This window comes from Megascapheus bottae, chromosome 17 (genome assembly GCF_031878675.1).
Source record: "Megascapheus bottae isolate mThoBot1 chromosome 17, mThoBot2.hap1, whole genome shotgun sequence".
In the NCBI taxonomy this organism is placed as follows: Eukaryota; Metazoa; Chordata; class Mammalia; order Rodentia; family Geomyidae; genus Megascapheus; species Megascapheus bottae.
Window position 1 is genome coordinate 17,148,627 of NC_143525.1, and position 21,873 is coordinate 17,170,499.

At 37.4% G+C, this 21,873-nt stretch overlaps 1 protein-coding gene across 6 annotated transcripts in view; it reads right to left on the reverse strand.

Annotated features, from left to right (window-relative positions):
- The window catches only part of Efcab3 (EF-hand calcium binding domain 3), a 97,450-nt gene that overhangs the window by 49,547 nt on the left and 26,030 nt on the right, over window positions 1-21,873 (reverse strand). For 4 of the 6 annotated variants that reach the window (XM_090349986.1, XM_090349988.1, XM_090349987.1 and 1 more), the window contains 12 exons: window positions 21,487-21,591; window positions 19,857-19,910; window positions 16,748-16,852; window positions 15,716-15,769; window positions 15,212-15,316; window positions 12,998-13,051; window positions 8,934-8,987; window positions 7,169-7,273; window positions 6,556-6,609; window positions 4,301-4,405; window positions 1,880-1,933; window positions 746-850 (listed from right to left, as the gene is read on the reverse strand). In XM_090349986.1, coding sequence (XP_090206112.1) covers window positions 746-850; window positions 1,880-1,933; window positions 4,301-4,405; window positions 6,556-6,609; window positions 7,169-7,273; window positions 8,934-8,987; window positions 12,998-13,051; window positions 15,212-15,316; window positions 15,716-15,769; window positions 16,748-16,852; window positions 19,857-19,910; window positions 21,487-21,591 — 954 coding nt within the window. Of the gene's footprint in view, window positions 1-745; window positions 851-1,879; window positions 1,934-4,300; window positions 4,406-6,555; window positions 6,610-7,168; window positions 7,274-8,933; window positions 8,988-11,291; window positions 11,397-11,789; window positions 11,859-12,229; window positions 12,332-12,997; window positions 13,052-15,211; window positions 15,317-15,715; window positions 15,770-16,747; window positions 16,853-19,856; window positions 19,911-21,486; window positions 21,592-21,873 lie in introns of those variants that run through there. The other 2 variants (XM_090349992.1, XM_090349990.1) reach the window with 2 other exon arrangements.

Below are 21,873 nucleotides of genomic sequence, written 5' to 3' on the forward strand. Positions count from 1 at the left end.
TTTGAAGAGTCATAAAAATCAGTGTTCATACTTAAAAGGAGCACTTAGAAACATATTACAATTCATTTTCAATGAAATGAAAGGTAGTTATAGGAGTCTCAGTGCACTCTATTTCTGGATAAAATGCAAAGGCATTTGTAGTGGCATTCACTGTCTTGTTTTCCTCCTCTCTAATACGGCTTCATCTTTCTTTATTCATCTTCTCTGCTCCTGTCCTTTTATTATTTTCCAGATTGTACATTAAGTATTAGGTTTCCTACATGGTACAAACCAATTTGTTTGTCCTATGGTAGGATTTTTGCATGACAAGGTCCTTTGTTTTCTAAACTAAAACAAAAACAGTAAGATTTTTAGAAATGCTAGTTAGAAGATGGATGGTGCATGCTTGTAATCTCAGTACTCAGGAAGAGGAGGCAGGAGAATTGTGATAAATTAGAGGCTAGCCTTGGCTGCACAATGATACCCTGTCTTACGAAGGAAAATAAACAAAAAGAGAAGAAGAAAAAATAAAGGACAATATGAGACTAAAAGAAAGAAAAAAAAGGAAAAGAGAAGAAACAAAAGAGTGCTATTTAGGATTGGATCTTTTAGAAATTATTTTAAGTTGTCATAAACTAGTTCAAATATTAGAATTACTAGAAAACCTTGGGGCCATCCTCCTCTCAAGTTTTCTTTAAGAGGCAAGGAACTTGGGGCAATATTTGGGTTAGGGCCATAAATGTTCAGGACTCAGTGCCATGCTTACCAGAAAATGGTAGAGTTTTAAGCAGTTTTTTGTGTTCTTTATTTGTTATTTCTATCCCCATGTTTTCCACAGTGTTTTTCACATCAGCAGCGTGAATCTTCTCTCCTTTAGAAAGAAGGAAATAGTCTGTCTCTTAAGACAAGGAAGGCTTGCTTTCACAGGCACTACCTTGCTTGCCCCTCCCCCCATTCTATTTCTTTGTCTCTTGAGCCTCAAAACTCCTCAGATACCATGTTGCCTTTAAATCTGGTCCTCAGATTCTTTTGTGTTCACTCTAGTCAGGCTTCTCTTCCAAGTAAACTGTCTATATGACAAATCCTTGACCTGAACTTCCTTTTTTGGGGACAGCCAACCTTAATAAATATCCTTCCTATTCTCTTGGGTTTCCAGCGACTTCACTGACTGCTCCTTTACTTCTCTGCACCAATCAATCACTATTCTCATCTCCTATTACTTTGTGTAGGGAGAGTGAAAGGGGATCCTGGGGCTTGAACTCAGAGACTATGTACTACCTCTGAGTATTTTTTTTTTTTTTGCTCAAGTCTAGTGTTTATTAATTGAGCCATAGATTCATTTCTTGCTTTTTTTGGTGATTAACTGGAGATCAGAGTTTTGTGAACCCTGCCATGGGTTGGCTTCAAACTACAATTTTCAGATCTTAGCCTCCTGAGTAGCCAGGAATAGAGGTGTGAGCTACTGGTGCCTAGTCTCTCTTGCATTTTTTCCCCCTAGTCACTCATCTTTAACTACATTGTCCTTCCTGCTGGTCTTTGAATAGTCCTAGCACAGTCTTTCCTTTCGGTCTCTCTCCTTGTCTCTTTTGCCTTCAGTACTGTTTGTCTAGAAATCCCTACATGGACCAAATCTTCTCTTCCTTTAAGAGTTGGCTCACGTGCCATATTCTCAAGGAGGCTTAATTATCTACCTAAAATACTCTACGATGGCTATGTATTGTATTATGATTTATTGCTTTTCTGTTTACCAATGTATCTTAAGTATCTACAATAATGCTTGCTGTCAAGCAAATGCTGGATAAGCGGTTGTTAAATGAATGAAAGGAACACAATATCATGTTAAAAATGAATTTCAATATAAACCCTAAATAGGTGGCATAATACTTATGTAACATCTCACCTGTAATCTTTTTAAGTTTATCCATCAAGACATTGAAACTAATCTTCTTTTTATCTTTAAGAAAAACAGAATCATTTAGAAGAGTGATCTAAAAATCTTTAAATTGTGAAATAGAAACTGAAAATTCAATCATTTCCTGAGAAGTTTATTATTTTTCATGCTATACCCTCATTAATATAAGTCATGTAGGTAACTGATCGACTATAATTTACCTAATAAGTGCAACATAAGAACACAATTTTAACTATTCCCCTATTACCAATTGTTAGTCTTTTCAGAGGTTGGAAATGTTTTTGAGAATTAGAAGTTTTTGTTAAAGAAGTATATTTCCATGTTGTTGATGCCATTCATCTTTTGGCTTATAACCACATGTATGCCATGTGATGTGATCAAAGATCAGCGCATTGGTGTGCATGTCTGGCCACTCTTAGGTTGCCAACACCATAATCATTATTGCTGATTGTACTGGTGAAAGTTCACTGACATGACAAAACTTATTTTCAATGACAATTCTAGACTGAATGGCATTTTCATACAAAATATAAAGTTTCTTCACTCAATATTTCTCAAAGCCTATGGTGAAGGTCTTACCAGTCCCAGTATTTGGCTTTTTGAGCTTGGCTTATCTAACTCAACAAGATAATCTTTAGTTCTAACCATTCTACCATAAATAACATAATTCCATCTGTGATTACTGCTGCAATAAACATGAGTATTTGCTATATGCCAAAGGATTCCTTCCTTTGGGTATATGATAAGGTTCCTCCCTTCCTTCCTTCCTTCCTTCCTTCCTTCCTTCCTTCCTTCCTTCCTTCCTTCCTTCCTCTCCTCCTCTTCCTCCTCCTCCTCCCTCCTCCTCCTCCTCCTTCTTGTTCTTGTTCTTGTTCTTGTTCTTGTTCTTGTTCTTCTTCTTCTTCTTCTTTTCTCTCTCTCTCTCTCTCTCTCTCTCTCTCTCTCTCTCTCTCTCTCTCTCTCTCTCTCTCTCTCTCTCTCCCTCCCTCCCTCCCTCCCTCCCTCCCTCCCTCCCTCCCTCCCTCCCTCCCTCCCTCCCTCTCTCTCTCTCTCTCTCTCTCTCTCTCTCTCTCTCTCTCTCTCTCTCTCTCTCTGTCGTGGGGCTTGGACTCTGGGCCTGGGTGCTGTCCCTGAGCTCTTCAGTTCATGACTACTGTCCTACCCCTTAAGCTACACCCCTATTTCTGGTTTTCTGTTGGTTAATTGGAGATAAGAATCTCATGGTCTTTAGTGCCAGGGCTGGCTTTGAACTGCTATCTTCAGATCTTAGCCTCCTGACTAGCTAGGATTACAGGTGTGAGCCACCACACCCAGCTACACTTCTGGTTTTCTTATGGCTAATTGGAGATAAGAGTCTCATGGACTTTCCTGCCTGGGCTGGCTTCAAACTGAGATCCTTAGATCTCAGCCCTCTGAGTAGCTAGGATTATAGGCACAGTCACTAGTGCTTCTTAGTTTTTTTTTTTAATTTTTATTTTTAACAAATCTCCATTCTGATTTTCATGGTGGCTACACTAATATGTACATTCCCATAAATGCGTATAGTTTCTTTTATAACAAGCATCTGGTTGTTGTTGTCTTAAGATGACCACTTAGACTGGGGTGAAATGTCATTTCAGTGTCATTTTGATTTGATTTCTTTTTTTTTTTTTTCCAGTCCTGGGCTTGGGCTCAGGGCTTGAGCACTGTCTCTGGATTTTCTCAAGGCTAGGGCTCTACCACTTGAGCCACAGCACTACTTCTGGCTTTTTGCTACGTATGTGGTACTGAGGAATTGAACCTGGGTCTTCGTGCATGCTAGGCAAGCACTCTACCACTAGGCCAAACTCCTGGGCCCTTGATTTGATTTCTTTTATGACTAAGGATGTTGAACATTTCTTCATGTTCATTTTTACTACTTCTGAAAATAGTCTGTTCAATTCACTTGCCCCATTAACTGGATTACTTATTCTTTTCATGTTTATTTTTTAAGCTCTTTATATATTCTGAATATTTTTATTTATTTTATTTTATTTTAATTTTTTGCAAGTCCTAGGGCTTGAACTCAGGGCCCAAGCACTGTCCTTGAGCTTTTTCAAGGCTAGCCCTCTACCATTTGAGCCACAGCACCACTTCTGGCTTATTCTGTGTATGTGGTACTGAAGAATTGAACCCATGCCTTCATGTATGCTAGCACTCTACCACTAGGCCACATTCCTAGACACAATATATTCTGAATATTAATCCTTTATCAAATGAATATCTAGTCAAATTTTTTTCCCACACTGTAGTTTGTCTCTTGATTCTGGTAATTGTTTGATGTACAGAAGCTTTTTAATTTAAGGCGCTTCCATTTGTCCATTCTTGTTCTTTTTTTCCTGTCATGTCCAGAGTTTTACTAGGGATTATATAGATATTCAAAAATCTCACCATCAAGAAGTAGATGGGTCTTCAGTGCTTTGATTTCTTTCTCCTTGAGGTCAATTCCTAGGTTTTTAACAAAATTTTCCATCTTTTCTGGAGACACCTTTATCCCTGAAGAAAGAAGGGGATGGATGTGAACAATGGCTATAATGGCGTAAATTATTATTCCCAAGCATCAATACTATATAGGGAATGAAAAGCAAAGAAGAATTAAACTATTCAGGTAAACCATGGCTTGGGGTATAAATTTTTTTTTTTTTTTGCGAGTCCTGGGCTTGAGCTCAGGGCCTGAGCACTGTCCTTGGACTTTCTCAAGGCTAGAGCTCTACCACTTGAACCTCAGCACCACTTCTGGCTTTTTTCTATGTATGTGGTACCGAGGAATCGAACCCAGGTCTTCGTGCATGCTAGGCAAGCACTCAACCACTAGGCCAAACTCCCGGCCATTGGGGTATAAATTTTAAACTTTCAGAATTTGGAATTCCTAAATAAGTCTTCATAAGTAAATGAAGAGTTTGGGGTTTCTGTAAATCATGGCAAAGACTGAGGCAAATCTTTTATAAATTTCCCTATATAATACATTTAAAGGTTGCTAAACTAATGGAGAGAAAGAAACAAGGTCCATGTATTTATTCCATTATTATCCCCAAGGAATCACTTAAAATCAAATTTACTTTTAAACATTTATACATAAAACCTAATATTGTACATATTAATGAGGTAATACAATATTTTGAGACACATATTTTGAATTTTTTGTTGTTGTGAGACTGGAAATCAAACTCAGTACCTGTTGTTCTGTTCATTGGCTATCATTCTACCAACTAAGCCATGCCTCCAAACTCTCATTTTTTTTTTTTTTTTTTGCCAGCCGTGGGCTTGAGCTCAGGGCCTGAGCACTGTCCTTGGACTTTCTCAAGGCTAGAGCTCTAGCCCTTGAGCCTCAGCACCATTTCTGGCTTTTTTCTATGTATGTGGTACCGAGGAATCGAACCCGGGTCTTCATGCATGCTAGGCAAGCACTTTAACCCCTAGGCCAAACTCCCAGCCCTAAATTCTCATTTTGTAATAGTTAAGTCAAGTTAAACATCTGTCATTTCTCTATAGCTTAAATTTTCAAAATAATGCTTTCTTCTAGCTTTTGAAAACGTACAACTTGAGGCTAGAGGTGTGACTCAGTTGGTAGAGTACTTGCCTGGCAAGCATAAGGCTCTGAGTTCAAAATCTAGAACAAGGCCAGTACGGTGGCTCATACCTGTGATCTTAGCTACTTAGGAGGCTAAGATGTGAGGTTCTCAGTTCAAAGCCAGCCCAGGCAACACAGTGAGTGAGACTCTTATCTCCAATGAACCACCAGAAAACCAGAAGTGGTGCTGTGGCTCAAGTGGTAGAGCGATGTCCTTGAGCTGAAGAACTCAGGGACAGAGTTGAAGCCCCATGACTGACAAAAATAAACAATTAAATAAAACCAACCAAACAAACAAAAAAACCCAGAACAGCCACAAGATCAAAATACAAACCAACAACATACAACTTAGGATATCTATACTCACTCTAATGTACAATAGCAGATTTATGTGTACAATCAGATCTACTTGTTCTTATCTAAACAGTACCTTTCCTCATTCTTCCTCCTTTTCTCTCTTCTCCCCTGTCTCTGGAACCAGCATTCTACTTTCAACTCCATAAGAACATTTTTTTTTTTTTAAGATTCACATATAAAAGAGATCCTATGCTATTTGTCTTTTAGTGCCTGGTTTATTTCAGTTGACAAAATGCTCTTCAATTCCATCTTCATTGTTACAAATGACAGAATTTCATTCTTTTGATTATGGTCAAATACTATGTATGTATATATATACCACATTCTCTTTCCATTCATAAGCTGATCACATTTATATTGTTTCCTTTTTTTCACTGTTGTGAATAATTAAAAACATGTTTCTAGGTACTAAGTCTAGAAATTCAACATCAATATTACTTGAAAAGTGTCTAGTATTCCAAATGCTAAAAGGTGTCAATTCTAATATATAACTTTATCTGGGAATCACTGCTTTTGAGTTTATTGTAATTAAATTTTGGGTCTATTTGTAATTAAAGCACCCCATTGCTGACTATAATGTGTCCTAAAATCATGTAAGGATAAAAATGGAATTAAGCAGTAGGGACAGCAAGATTAACTATATGAAAACTGGGAAGTAGGAAGAGCTTGAGGACCTGTTTTACCTGTGGAGAAAAGAACCAGTAAGCTTCTCACTCACCATCGAGACTTTCCAGCTCCTTCATCAGTCTGTTCTTATACACCCTTCCTTTGGCTATAAGACAAAGTTCAAGTCTCAGGGAACAATGCAGATATTTAAAAGTAGCATAAGCACATAATTCAAAAAGTGCAGACTTTTACATGTTTTACTCTGTCTGATCTCAACCATTTTGGTGATGGGGCATGAAATGTCCTTACACATGGAATACAGTCACAGAGTTTCCTATGTTGAGAATCTGTCAAATGTTAGTATGACTTCTTTTTTCTTTCTTTCATTCTTCCCCCCTCTCTCTTCTTCTCTCTCTCTCCCCCTCCCTCCCTCTCCCTCCCCCTCCCCGCCCCACCCTCTCTCTCTTATCTAGGGTTTGAACTCTGGGCCTGAACAGGACTTGAACACTATCCCTGAGCTCTTCAGCTTAAGGCTAGTACTCTACCACGTTGAGCCACAGCACCACTTCTGGTTTTCTGGTGGCTAATTGTAGATAAGAGTCTCATGGGCTTTCGTGCCTGGGCTGGCTTTGAACCACGATCCTCAGATCTCAATCTCCTGAGTAGCTAGTATTAAAGGCATGAGCTACCTGTGCCTGGTATCATGATTATTTTTAAATGCTCACCATCAGTTGGCAGATTATTTAACAGTTGCATGCTTTTATCTTCTTTGAGTGTTATCCCTATGTTTTCCAGAAAATCTTTTATGTTATCAGTGTCAATCTTCTTACCTGAAAAAGCAAGAAATGGGAATAGCTTAAAATTTAAAGACTGATGATTCTGTCTTCTGATAAATGACTTTGTGGTATCATTTGTGGATTAAATGTTCATGAAGTAAACTTGACAGGAATGTAGACTATCATGAACATAAAATCCTAGAAGCTTTTTGATTAAAACACACCCCAAGCTTATAATTTCACTCTCTACTGTCTTGTGTGAATAGTTAGGATTTGTTTCATAACTGCTGTCCCTAGCTCTACTCTTGCACACACCCATCCTCTACATAGCCATATATCTGCTACACTAATCATCCTAGTTTGTAAATTGATCACAACAGTCTCCTGCTTACAATCTTGGAACGACTCTGCACTCTACACAGTATAAAACTCATACTCTACTTGGTATTTAAGGCCCTCCGTGATTTTGTCCCCTGTATTAGTTCCCTGTTGTTATAACAAACTACCACCCACTTGGTCGCTTAAAATAATACAGATTTTTTTCTTTTTCTTTTTTTAATTGTTGGGATAATGTATAGAGGGGTTATACTTACATTCATCAAGTAGTAGGTGCATTACAATACAGTTTTTTTTCTTCTATAGTTTGGAACATTAGAAATCTGAATTTATTGGTTGGAAGTTAAAGCATTAACAGGATTGGTTCATTTAGGAAGCTCCAGAAGAATCCATTTCTTTGCTGTTCTACTTTTAGAGATGACTTCCTTAGCCTTTATACCTTCTTGTATCTTCTAAGCCAGCAAGTGCAACATCTTTTACTGTTACATTGGCTTACACTTTTTCTGTCATTCTCTCTCCCTGCCACTCTCTTCTAGGGATGCTTGGGATTACTTGTACAACCAGTCTGGAAAGTTTATGGTATCTCCCTCATGACCTCTAATCATATCTCCAAAGTCACTTTTGCCATGTAAGGGAATATTTGCATTTCTGACGACTGGGGCCAGCCCATCTACATCCCCCCTCTTCACCCATTGAAGTTTATTCCTTGCCATATTTATACTAGTTCACAACAGAGCACAACTCTGGTTTCATGCTCCAGGCCCAATTATTTCTACTTCTACATTGCTTCCCATCTTGACCTTTCTATGCATTTTTTTCCCTCATTTTTCTTGTCCATCTACTCTGTGTGGTAAACACTGACTTGCTTTTTAAGTACCAGATCATGTATTTTGTGTCATCACTCTATTAAATCATTTTCCAATCCCTCTAGTGCCAGTGGCCATGTAACTCCATTTTATTTATTTATGTATCTGCATGTTTATTTAAATATTTTTTGTTGTGTTTAGGTACTGGGGCTTGAAGTCAGGGATTGGGCACTGTTCCTTAGCTTTTAATTTTTGCTCAAGACTGGCAATCTGTACTTGAGCCACACTTCCACTTCTGGCTTTTTGCTGGTTAATTAGAGATAAGAATCTCATGGAGTTTCCTGCCCGGGCTGGTTGTGAACTACAGTCCTTATCAAGCCCCTGAATAGTTAGGATTACAGGTATGAGTCACTGGTGCTCAGGTTACTTTTTATTTATGAATAGTGTTATAACTGGCACCCATATTCCTCCATTACAGAAGACCTAATTACATAAACCTAGAAGTTTAGTTTTTGTAGATCCATACTTAGAATATAGTAGATATTCAGTAAGTTAGTGAAAATATAACCTACCTGTAAAAAGAGCCCCTTCATCCAGTACCATATCCAGATCAACTGTTCCATCATCTGTGCAAGAGAATTTTATGAATACAGATGATAATAGAAAGTTTTATCTTGAAGCAAAAGACAAAATTCAGCAAATTTTTGTGATTTGCTGCAGAATTCTATCCTGTTTTCATCCCAAATGGAAAATGTGGAAAGGCAAAATTTAGATTATAAAAAGGAATTTCACTTTTTTTTTTTTTTTTTGCTAATCCCAGGGTTTAAACTCTAGGCCTGCGCACTGTCTTTGGACACTTTTTGCTCAAGGCTAGTACTATGCCACTTGAGCCACAGCACCACTCCCAGCTTTTTTTAATTTTTATTTATTTTTGCCAGTCCTGGACTTGGGCTCAGGGATTGAGCACTGTCCTTGGACTTTCTCAAGGCTAGAGCTCTACCACTTGAGCCTCAGCACCACTTCCGGCTTTTTGCTATGTATGTGGTACCGAGGAATCGAACCTGGGTCTTCGTGCATGTTAGGCAAGCACTCTACCACTAGGCCAAACTCCCAGCCCATTCTCTCAACTTTTTTTGTGTGTATGTGGTACCGAGGAATTAACCCAGAGATGCATGCTAGCTAAGCACTCTATCACTAGGCCATACTACAGCCCTGAAACTTCATGTTTTTAATGTGATTTTTATACAATTAAGATAATAAACTCTGCATAGTAGAAATGTAGGGCTGATTCTGAGCTACTTTTATATCTGGAATATCTCTTACAGGTTATAAATCTGGCAAGCAACTTAAATGGAGCAAAGGTTCTGATAGGGAAAATTTGACTTGGAGCAATAATGAAGCATAGTTTTAAACTCAGTCCACAGATAGCACTTCACGGTGGTGGCTATTCTTCCACTAACTATATTCAATATGAAACAAAGAGCTAGCTCAACCTACCTGAACTATAGTAATATTTAAAATGGATTTTAAAATCTGTATTAAAATTTTTTTAATGCTTGTACTGGGACCTGAACTCAAGGCCTGGGCACAAAAAGTAACATTTATTTTCTTTGTAATGGAAGAAATAAGTTTCAGAGGACTTGACCAATTGACCCAGCTAGGGCCAATTGAACTGAGATATGAAATTCATTTCTTTCCAAAATACTGTATAATAGTAGAACCAATGGAATGAGTCAGAGGTTTCTGCTGTTTGTTAAAGGTGGCTATTGTTTTAGAAAGTTTTCATAAGGCCATGTTAATAGGTGCTAAGTGTAATCAAGGTTAAAAATGAATTACTTTGGGAATTATTACCTTTCTTTATTTTGAACTTGCTTTCAGTACTTCAGAATACACAGCAGGACTACTTTATGAGTCACTGGTGCCTACCCTTCATGAGTTCTTTTAATTGGCTATGGTATGATTGATGAGACTAGCCTGGCAACAAAATGAGTCTGCTCTAGAGAGAGATATTAGAGCTGAAATCAATAAAATGGGAACAGAAAATTAATTGGGAAGATTAGTGTCGGGTGCAAAGATCATCAAAAGTGATGAACATTATTAAACAACAACAAAAAAGGAGGAGAAAGAGGAGGAAAGTGGATTGGGGATGTGGCTAGAAGGCATGCCTAACAAGCTTGAGGCCTTGAGTTAAGTTTCTAGTACTGAAGAACTTTTATCCATCCATCCATCCATTCACCCATCTATCGACTGATGCATCCATGAGAAAGAATTTCCCTAACTGCACAAATTAAAAGGATTTTAGAGGAATCCAATAAACAATTTTATGCCAATACAACTTAGATGAAGTAGATAAATTTCTCACATGGTACAGATTACTGAAACTGACTCAGGTAAATGAAGACTAAACTCTATAACCTGGTTTAAGGTCCTTCCAGTTTTTTTTTTTTCCAGCTTTTCCCAGCCACTTTTATAACATGAAGCAGACATTCTAGCTATAAAGAAATACTTGCTGCTTTCCAAGCTTTTATTTGCATTTATAGTTTTATTTGCATTATTTTCCTTATCTAGAATTCCTTTTCTGTCGTGGATTCCCTTTCCAGAAAAGTTAATTGTCTTTAGGATCTCATATATATACATATGCATATATACATATAATATATATTTGTGTGTGAATATATGCATAATACATTCATTGAGCTCAACTGTATAGTTTGATAATGACTTATCAGCATTTAAAACTCATTAAAGGTCAGAGAGCCTGCCATCCTGTTTATATATATATATACATATATCAGCATTCAATAAAGTTCATTGCATGAGCTAGTAATTACTTGAGGTTTGGACACTATCATTTAACTTTTAAATGTCTTTTTCAGACTCCAAATCTACTCTCAGAAATTCCACTATATGAATCCAAAGGAACAACTCACCATTAATTGGCAGGTTGATTTTCAGGTATTCGTATTCATTATCGTCAAGGTCAACCCCCATATTTTCCATGAAGTTTCTTAGCTTACCAATGTCAAGCTTTATTTCTTAGGAAAAAGAGGATGGGAAGTAGAAAAGCAAGTAATATTGACAGACTAAAAATGCTTATCATATCCATGCAGTAATCTAAGAGTAAACCATCATAAAAACAATAAAGTTGTTTAAATGAAAGGGGTATATAGACACAGGAATTGGGGACAGAAACTGCTCCCTGAAGCACTTGATTGTAGCTCTTATGAGACATATGAAAAGAACTACAAGGTAAAGAAGTGTTGGAGAATTCTGGCAAAAAACTGCCTTCTTAATTATATTAATGAAGTGTTTATGTGAAAATGATCATTTATTCAAAAATATTTGAATAAATAAGTTAACAGACAAATTTGCCATCACTGAAAACATGTATGGTTTTTAAATAGTGAAAATAAAAGTCTCAATGTTACCTGATTGCTCTGTTCTTGGGAGAAATTTCAGGCTTTCCAGCAATTGTTGCTTATGCAACTTTCCAGCAGCTGCAAGATAAGGCAGAGTATAGTTAGTAATTGGTAAGGAAATATATGGAAAGAATTCAAAACCCAAGAATTTCATACAGTACAACTCATAATTTTACATACAGTTTTTTTCTATATAAGAATTAGACAAGGGACCAGGAGTATGGCCTAGAGGTAGAGTGCTTGTCTAGCATGCATGAAGCCCTGGGTTTGCGTCCTTGGTACCACATACACAGAAAAAAGCTGAAAGTGGTGTTGTGGCTCATGTGGTAGAATGCTAGCCTTGAGAAAGCTCAAGGATAATGCCCAGCCCTTTTCCTTTTTTCCTCTATCTCTTCTTCATCAACTTTCACTAAGTGAGTGAATACTTCACAGATAAAGGACACACTTACCATCAATTGGCAAATTTTTCATCAAAACGCTCTCTTTCAGGCAGAGTCTTAATCCTATATTTTTAAGAGTATTTTCCATATCAACAAAGTCAATTTCTTCCCCTTAGAAAAGAAAATGGTAGTAAAATGGTCAGATTCCATATATAAATAATAAAACTAAACATGTCTATAAAGTATCATGGAACTAAGAAGCTAAAGAAATATTTTGTGTTATCTATAAGGAACCAGAAAGATGACTCGGGAACATAGCTTCTTTATGGTAAAAAGCCCCTCCAGCTTTGGGAAAACAGAATACAAAAAGTTTTTTTTTTTTTTAAGAGATCACTAAGTATGCCAAGGACATCATTCTGCCAGTGATATTTGCTCTATAATTTTTGCCTGAATCATTACCTTGGTTACAGATGTCATATGTATCACCTGCCTTGTTATTTTTATATTAAAACAGAATTTTTTGTTTTACCACTGAAACACTCCATAGAAGGCTTTTTATTTAGGCATTGCACTGTGGTCTTTTAAATAAGACATAGATAAGGACTGAATATAACAATGAGTATAATATAATGTAACCCCTTATATTAATTACAATAAAAATATATGAAAAAACAATGAGTATGATTTTATTTGTAAAGTATTCTCTTTAGTTAAATATAATTACCAGTAAAAATAAATGTGGTGATAGGGTTAATACACTATTGACATGACATAAAATATTTTAAAAGTAATCTTTGTTATATATTTTATTCTGCTTTCTCATAATTTCCCACTCACCTAAAAAGTTATAGACTTCACCTATAAGTGACTTCAAATTAAGTCTTCTTTCATCTACAATACAAGATACAAATTAGATATGGTCTTGCTCTAGACTGAACTATGTCTCTCCTACAAATTCATGCATTGAACCATTAAGACCCTATATGGGGTTGTATTCAGAGAGGATTTCTAGGAGGTAATTAAAGGTAAACAGAAATAAGGGTAGGATCTAATATGATAAAACAATATTTTGTAAGAGAAAAATTATCTGGAGATTGAACCCAGGATCTTGCACTTGCTAGCCTAGTGTTCTACCACTAAGTGATACTCCTTGCATGTATCCATGCATGCATGTACACTTCTATGTACGCATGTATGCATACATGCACGCACACATGTATTTTGCTGTCCTGAGAAATTAAACTCAAGGCCTTGAGCTTGCTAGGCAGGTGTTATCCTTTATTTATTTTTATTAATTTTTTTTGTTGGTTGTGGGACTTGAACAGATGCCCGTTAGTAGATCCAATTGGATCAAGATGTATTTATACGTAATGGAATTCTATGCTGCCATAAAAAAGAATGACATCGCCTCATTTGTAAGGAAATGGACAGACTTGGAAAAAATCATATTAAGTGAAGTAAGCCAGCCCCAAAGGAACACAGGCTCAATGGTTTCCCTCATTTGTAATAATTAGTACACATCTAGGACTCTCCTAGCAGAGGATTACAAGAGCTCAAAATCCAGGTACATAAGGTCATATAGGATGAGACTAAATGAAAGAATTTCTAGCATATGGAAACAAGAGCTTTATCTTGTGTGATTATTGTTCTTTATGTACTATGTTATTTCTCTTCTCTTTTGTTGCCCTTTGGTTAATCTCATATTGTTACAGTACATGACTTTGTTACCTGGTATACTGTATATACATTTATTTGTTTATTTGAAATTGGAAAGGAAAAGGGGGAAAACAAGATGATTGGGAGGGGGTAGGAAGAGGGAAATAGCTACAAAAACCATGAGAAGGGTCATCAATGAGTGAGAAGTAATGCACCTACTATCTGGCAAATGTAACTGGAACCCCTCTATACATTACCTCGACAATAAAAATAATTTTTTTTCTGTTGGTCATGGGGCTTGAACTCTGCCTGGGCAATGTCCCTGAGCTCTTCAGCCCAAGGCTATCATTCTACCACTTGAGCCACAGCGACACTTCTGGCTTTCTGGTGGTTAATTGGGGATAAGAGTCTCAAGGACTTTCATGCCCAGGCTGGCTTCGAACCTCGATCTTCAGATTTCAGCCTCCTGAATAGCTAGGATTATAGGTGTCAGCCACTGGTGCCTAGCCAGTCCCTTTATTTTGGATTTTGACTTTTTAAAAATAGGTTTAATTAACATTTTCCAGGATGGTTTGGAACTTGCAATTCTCCTGTTACCATGTTCTGAGTAGTTGTGATTATAGGTGTGAACCACTTCTGGCTTCAAATAGTCTCCCTCCTTCTGCCTCCTAAAAAGAGAAATCTTGTATACCTGGTATACAAGGACTCTCTAGCACAGGACCTCTGGTAGTAGCAAAATAAGTATATATTTTATCTAAAATTAAGTGTTATTGTGACCTCTAAATTTATATTCATATTAATTATTTTAATCCCAATAGCAGAAAAATATTATGATAAATATTTTTTTTTGCCAGTCCTGGGGCTTGAGCTCAGAGCCTGAGCTCTGTCCTTGGACTTTCTCAAGGCTAGAGCTCTACCACTTGAGCCTCAGCACCACTTCCGGCTTTTTTTTCAATGTATGTGGTACCGAGGAATCGAACCCAGGTCTTCATGCATGCTAGGCAAGCATTTTAACCACTAGGCCAAACTCCCAGCCCTATTATGATAAATATTAAGAGATAATATCTTCTCATACTTTAGATTTGAGTATCTGTGTACTTCTAAATTTTAGCATAAAATTAACAACTGTACTTGAGATTATTACACAGAGATATAAAATTTTTCTTAGACAGGCACAGGTGGTTCACACCTGTAATTCTAGCTACTCAGGAAGTTGAGATCTGAGGAGTGTGATTTGAAGCCAGCTCGGGCAGGTTGCTAAGTCTCAAGTGGTAGAGTACTAGCCTAGCTAGAAGCTTAGGGACACCACCTAGGCTCAGAATTCAAGGCTTACGACTGGCAAAAATGAATAAAGAAAAAATGAAAAATTTCTTACAGGTACTGCATTTGAAATACCTTCAATTGGTAGTTGTTTACATATTTCCTCAATTTCTTTATCCTCCAGTAAGAATCCCAAATGTTCAAGAGCATCATCTATTCTATCAACATGAACCTCTCCTCCTGAAGAAATGAGAAATAAGAACAAAATAAATTCATATTTATTACTCAAATGGGAAAATAAATCAGTTGGGGATTAGAAAGAGAGAGAAAAAAACCTCCTTAGGGTTCTCAGCAACATTGCTATAGCAGTATGTAGTATTAATTCACCCAGAAGAAAGAGACAGGGGATGAAAATTTTCTTACCAGCAAAATTTATATTTGCTACAGTGACAGCACAGTATCAGTATTATGCCAAATATGAACAAAGAAGAATTCTAGCACATAACGATCATAATTATGCAGAGAGTTTTTGTTTTCTATGGGATGAAGAATTTAATAGTTGAAAATGAGAGGTTTTAGACAAGTAAATGCAAAAGCTGAACATCTTGGGTATGTCTACCTCACCATGCTTTCACTCACCTCCATACGTCTTCACACCATCCATTAATCTATTCTTATATACCCTTTTATTTTCTGTAAGACATAATGGTCAGTTTAATTCATTCACATTTAAGTAATAGTGTTTCGTTAGTTATAAGTTTTGTAAATTGTCTTAGTTAAACTCAAAACACATGAAAGGAAATTAATATGATTCTTGAAGTTTAAACTATTCTGATATATTGTAAGTAGAATACATTATAACTTGTTAAAAAATAGAGGTTAGCTGTACTTTCCTTCCTAAAAATCTCTGGGCCGGGAGTTTGACCTAGTGGTAGAGTGCTTGCCTAGTATGCACAAAGACCTGGGTTCTATTCCTCAATAACAAATAAACAAACAAACAAACAAAAAATTACTTATCCATAACAACAATATTCCAAAAGAGCTTTTTTTTTTCCAGTCCTGGGGCTTGAACTCAGGGCCTGAGCACTGTCCTTGGGTTTTCTCAAGATTAGAGCTCTACCACTTGAGCCACAGCACCACTTCTGGCTTTTTTCTATGTATGTGGTACCAAGGAATTGAACCCGGTTTTTCGTGCATGCTAGGCTAGCACTCTACCAACTAGGCCAACTCCCAGATCTCCAAAAGAGCTTTATCTCCCAATATATAATGTAAATGCTTAAGACAAGACATTTATGATATAAATGCTAAGGGCAAGACATTTTTTTTTTTTTTTTTTTTGCCAGTCCTGGGCTTGAGCTCAGGGCCTGAGCACTGTCCTTGGACTTTTTCAAGGCTAGAGCTCTACCACTTGAGCCTCAGCACCACTTCCAGCTTTTTCTATGTATGTGATACCGAGGAATTGAACCCGGGTCTTTATGCAAGCTAGGCAAGCACTCTACCACTAGGCCAAACTCCCGGCCCCCTAAGGGCAAGACATTTTATATCAGAATCTTTTACTTGTTGCTTTTATTTTTAATACACTGTTGAACAGTTATACTTCTAGAACTTCATTCACAGAACTCATAAGCCCAAGGTTCTCTTAAATCGATTGTCATGTCTTGAAATGCTTACCATCCAATGGCATTGTTTCCAGTAGTTCCTGGCTTTCAGTATTTGTTAACTCGATGCCTACATTTTCAAGGAAAATTTGTGTGTCACTGGCATTAATCTTAATACCTTAAAAAAAGGACAGGAAGCATGGTAAGTAAACATTTTCATATACATTGACTTTACATTAAAGTAATAATAAAAACAACTGCAGAAAAACAAGAGCACAATGGGGCCTTTCTTGCTGTAAAGGAGCTAAATACTGGAGCATGATTCCTATTAAGTCTTATTAGAACACTTGAGTGAGGAAAGGCAAGATGGTAGAGTTGAAACATGCAGTCCTTTCCTGACTCTTCCTAAACCCGAAACAAATAATCAGATGTCTGGCCACTGGGAGAGATCGGAGAAGGGTGGAAAGGTATGGGAGTTCATAGCAAACACCTGACAGTAAGAGATCATGTAAAATCCAGAAACTTCAGATTTGTAAAAGAAACTATAAACCCTAAACTTTGGGTGCTAGGAAGGGGGAGAATTTCCTTAGCAGAGTTTTAAGCAAAAGATGAAAGGAAAGTTTTAGTGAGCTCTACAGACACACAATCTGGAATCCACAAAGCTATCATTTAAGATGTGAGATCTGTGAACTGCCAGAAATGGTGATGTAGGAGAAGCAGCCCTTCCCTTCCCATATACTGTCTGGCTTGCTCACTGGCTATGATGTGGAATTAGACTAAGAGAGGGCTTACAGTCAAATTTTTCATCTGGGAAAGAAGCAGTTCTTGTATTTATACCTCTAAGCACCAAAGGCCTCATTTAATGACCAGCCTTCGAATCACTGCGGGCCCGGGAAACTGGTTATGACTTAGGTGTAGATTCACAGTCACATGCCTCCTTGGTAGGAAGTATAGGCGACTGCAGAGGGAAGTTGGGAATTGCAGATGATCTCTGGGGTAAGGGATCAGGCAGGTTCTATGTGAATATAAATAATTACTATATTCTGCAAAATTATCATTTAAGATTGATGGAGAAATAGAACTTTCCCAGGTAAGCACAAACCAAAGCAATTCATGACTATTAAGCCAACACTGTAGAATATAATTCAAGGTATCCTATACACAGATAAGAAAGAGTCACAAAAGTTTGGAAAAGCATAAATTTATGAGAAGAATAGATGAACAAATGAGACCTGGGAGAGAAGCAATTATGTTCCATTCAGTAAACAAGCAAACTTCTAAGATTAATAAAAGAAAAAAAAATTAGTACTCATATCAAGCAGTGAGGGAATAAAAGAAAATTTGTACAACTTACCTCTCAATACCAACCCTAAGTCTAACTGGTCTTAACTCTGTAATTAAAGGATTTAGACTCACTAACTGGATTTAAAAAACAAGATTCAATCTTTTAGAGTCTTCAAGAGAGAATACCTCACTGGCAAAGGCACTCAGAGACTGAAAGAATAGAAAAAGAAATCTCAATGTAGCTATACAAGCTGTACTCAAATCTGACAAAGTATTATTCAAGTGAAAATTAGTCAAATTTAGCAAAGATAGAAGGAAAATGAGATCCTTGGTACGAATGTAAATTAGTGTGGTCACTAGGGAAATCTGTAGGGCAATTTCTAAAAAAATAAAAATAAAAATGACTCTATGATCCTTTTATTCTACATTTGAGTATACTCTTAAGAATTAAAGTAGAGGGGGAAAACCAAGACGGGTGGGGGGTGGGGGGGGAGGGAAATGGGTACCAAGACATGTGAAAGGGTATCAATGTATGTGAATTAATGCACCTTCTATCTGGAAAATATCATGTAACCCTTTTACTAATTACAATAAAAAATAAAAAAATTAAAAAAATTAAAAAAAAAAGAATTAAAGTAGAGCTGGGAGTTTGGCCTAGTGGTAGAGTGTTTGCCTAGCATACACGAAGACCTGGGTTCGATTCCTCGGTACCAAATACATAGAAAAAAGCTGGAAGTGGTGCTGTGCTGTGGCTCAAGTGGTAGAGCTCTAGCCTTGAGAAAAAAGTCCAGGGACAGTGCTCAGACCCTAAGTTCATGTACATGACTAGCAAAAAAAAAAAAAAAAAGTGAACTTGGGTCTGGGAGTTTGGCCTAGTGGTAGAGTGCTTGCTTAGCATGCATGAAGACCCAGTTTTGATTCCTCAGTATCACATACATAGAGAAAGCCAGAAGTGGTGCTGTAGCTCAAGTGGTAGAGTTCAGTCCACAGGACTGGCAAAAAAAATTAAAATGAACTTACTGTAGAGGCATTTGCATACTGTGTCACTACACAGTTCACAGTAGATGAATGAAGAAAACAAAAAAAATACACAATGGAGTTTTATTCAACCATAAGAATGAAAATTTTCGCCTTTGGGAAAATGGATGGAACTGGAGATCATTATCTTAAGTAGAGTAAATCAATCCCACAAGGCAAATATTGCAATGTCTTCTCTCGTATTTGGAAATTATAGAAAAAAAGAATATGGAAATAAGAGAGAGATTATACATGTGCAAAGGGAAAAGAGGTAGGGAAATATGACCAAAGTACATGAAATAGACATGGAAATAGCACAATAAAGCCCATTAGTATGCACATGAAAACATGCCGAAGAAACAACAGTTCTTTATACTGTCAAAACTACAGGGACAAGCCATCAGCCTATATTAAAATCCATTTTATTTAACATTGATACTTATAGCCAGAGGCCATGGCTCATGCTGTGATCCTAGCTACTCAGGAGGAGGATTGTGGTTCAAAGTCAGTTGGGCAAGAAAGTCCTATAAGACACTTATCTCTAGTTAACCACCAAAAATCCAGAAATGAAGCAGTGGCTCAAGTAATAGAGTACCAGCTTTGAACAAAAAAGCTCAGAGACAGTGCCCAGATTCAAGCCTGCCTATCAACACAAAAATGAACAACCAACCTCCCTTCCCAAGATACTTATTTAAAAGGCGGACAATAAGAAACCCAAATGTAGCCAGGTGCTGGTGGCTCATGCCTATTATCCTGGCTACTCAGGAGGCTGAGATCTGGGGATGACATTTCAAATTCAGCCCATGAGACTCATCTCCAATCAACCACCAGAAAACCAGAAGTAGTGTTTCTGTATGTTTTTATCATTAATTCTCACTTACCAGAATATAAGTTGGCTGTATTAAACAAGGAATTCAGGGTAACCTTTCCATCTTCTGAAATACAAAGCATAATTGGAATCACACATTTTTTTTGATTGCTATTGAAAATGGGATCATTTACCCATAAACATTTCCAAGTTATTATATTATAGAATCCTAAAGAGGTTGTTTGAACACATTGACTTCGGTCTTAAGTTCTTTTCCTAAATGGTCATTTGACTTAAAAGACAGCTCTTTCCGTGTAAATTTCAACTCAGAAATCACTGATATGCTATTTCAACCCTTCCTTAAAATTAGCTAATATTTGTTAAATGAAAATATCTCTTTTATCTGTAAATTGCTTATAAGTCTCAACTACTTTTACCTTATTTGGTTTGCCAATCTTTTTTCCAAAAACTTACATTTTCTTTTTTGTCTTTTTTTTTTCTTTTTTTGCCAGTCCTGGGCTTGAGCTCAGGGCTTGAGCACTGTCCTTGGACTTTCTCAAGGCTAGAGCTCTACCACTTGAGCCTCAGCACCACTTCCGGCTTTTTTCTATGTATGTGGTACCAAGGAATTGAACCTGGGTCTTCGTGCGTTCTAGGCAAGCACTTTAACCACTAGGCCAAACTCCTGGCCCTTTCAATTTCTTTTTTTTTTTTTTGCCAGTCCTGGGCTTGAGCTCAGGGCCTGAACACTGTCCTTGGACTTTCTCAAGGCTAGAGCTCTACTACTTGAGCCTCAGCACCACTTCTGGCTTTTTTCTATGTATGTGGTACCGAGGAATCGAACCCGGGTCTTCATGCATGCTAGGCAAGCACTTTAACCACTAGGCCAAACTCCCGGCCCCTCATTTTCTTTTGATATATAATTTGTTTTCTCTAGCTACATCTGAACTTAACAGTGCTCTTTTCAGCCTTATGTGAGAGGTGAGATGAATGAGCAGAAGATATATTTTCATCCTTGAACATTACAACTCTACAAGTTCTTTCTTTCCTCTTCCTTCTTCCTTTCTCCCTTCTTCCTGTCTAATTTTTTTCCCCAATACTAGGGTTTGATTTAGGGCATCAAACTTGCCACTTGAGTTATATCTAGAGTATCCTATTTTGTTTGTCGATTGTGGGGCTTGCACTCTGGGCCTGGGCACTGTCCCTGAGCTCTTCAGCTCAAGGCTACAGCCCTATCCCTTTAGCCACAGTACCATTTTTGGTTTTTGGTGGTTAATTGGAGATAAGTTCTCATGGACTTTAGTGCGTGGGCTGGCTTTGAACTGCAATCCTCAGAGCTCAGCCTCCTGAGTAGCTAGGATTACAAGCGTGAGCCACTGTGCCTGGCTAGAGTTTCTATTCTTTGAATAGGACCTTATGAAATTTTCCCCAGCTGGCCAGGACTGCGATCCTCCGAGATGTCAGGCATTTGCTACCATGTACAGCTTGTGATTGAGATGGGTCCTCACTAACATTTTAGCCTTGGGCTGACTACAAACTCATTCTCCAGAACTCTGTCTCCTGAATAGCAGCTGGTTTACAGGTGTGAACCTCATATTTCCTACTTTTTTATTTAAAAAAAACACTTCTTAAGTGAACAAAAATATGCTCAGATATTCTATAAGAAAGATTCTTCTGAAAGGAAGTCATAAGTGGTAAAATACCGTCAACTTTCAGAAGGTTCCGCATATCTTCCACTTCGTTCTTTTCCAGCCCATATTCCATGCTTTCCAGAATAGTTTCTAGTTTATTCCCCAAAGCCCTCCCTCCTGAAGAAAGAAAGAGAGGAAATAAAAATTTAAAACTCTTTGAAGTTCAGTTATGGCTGAAGTGGTAGCATACCAAGAGTTAAGTGGAAAAAAGACAAACAAAAGTGAGATTCTGAGTTTAAGCCCCAGTATATATGCCCATGTGTGCATACACACACACACACACACACACACACACACACACACACACACTCATACATTCCTTAGTTTAAAAGTTCTACTTTTTTCTATGTACCAAGGAGGAGAGATAAAAGCAAAATTGCAATACATTGTTCAGGGAAA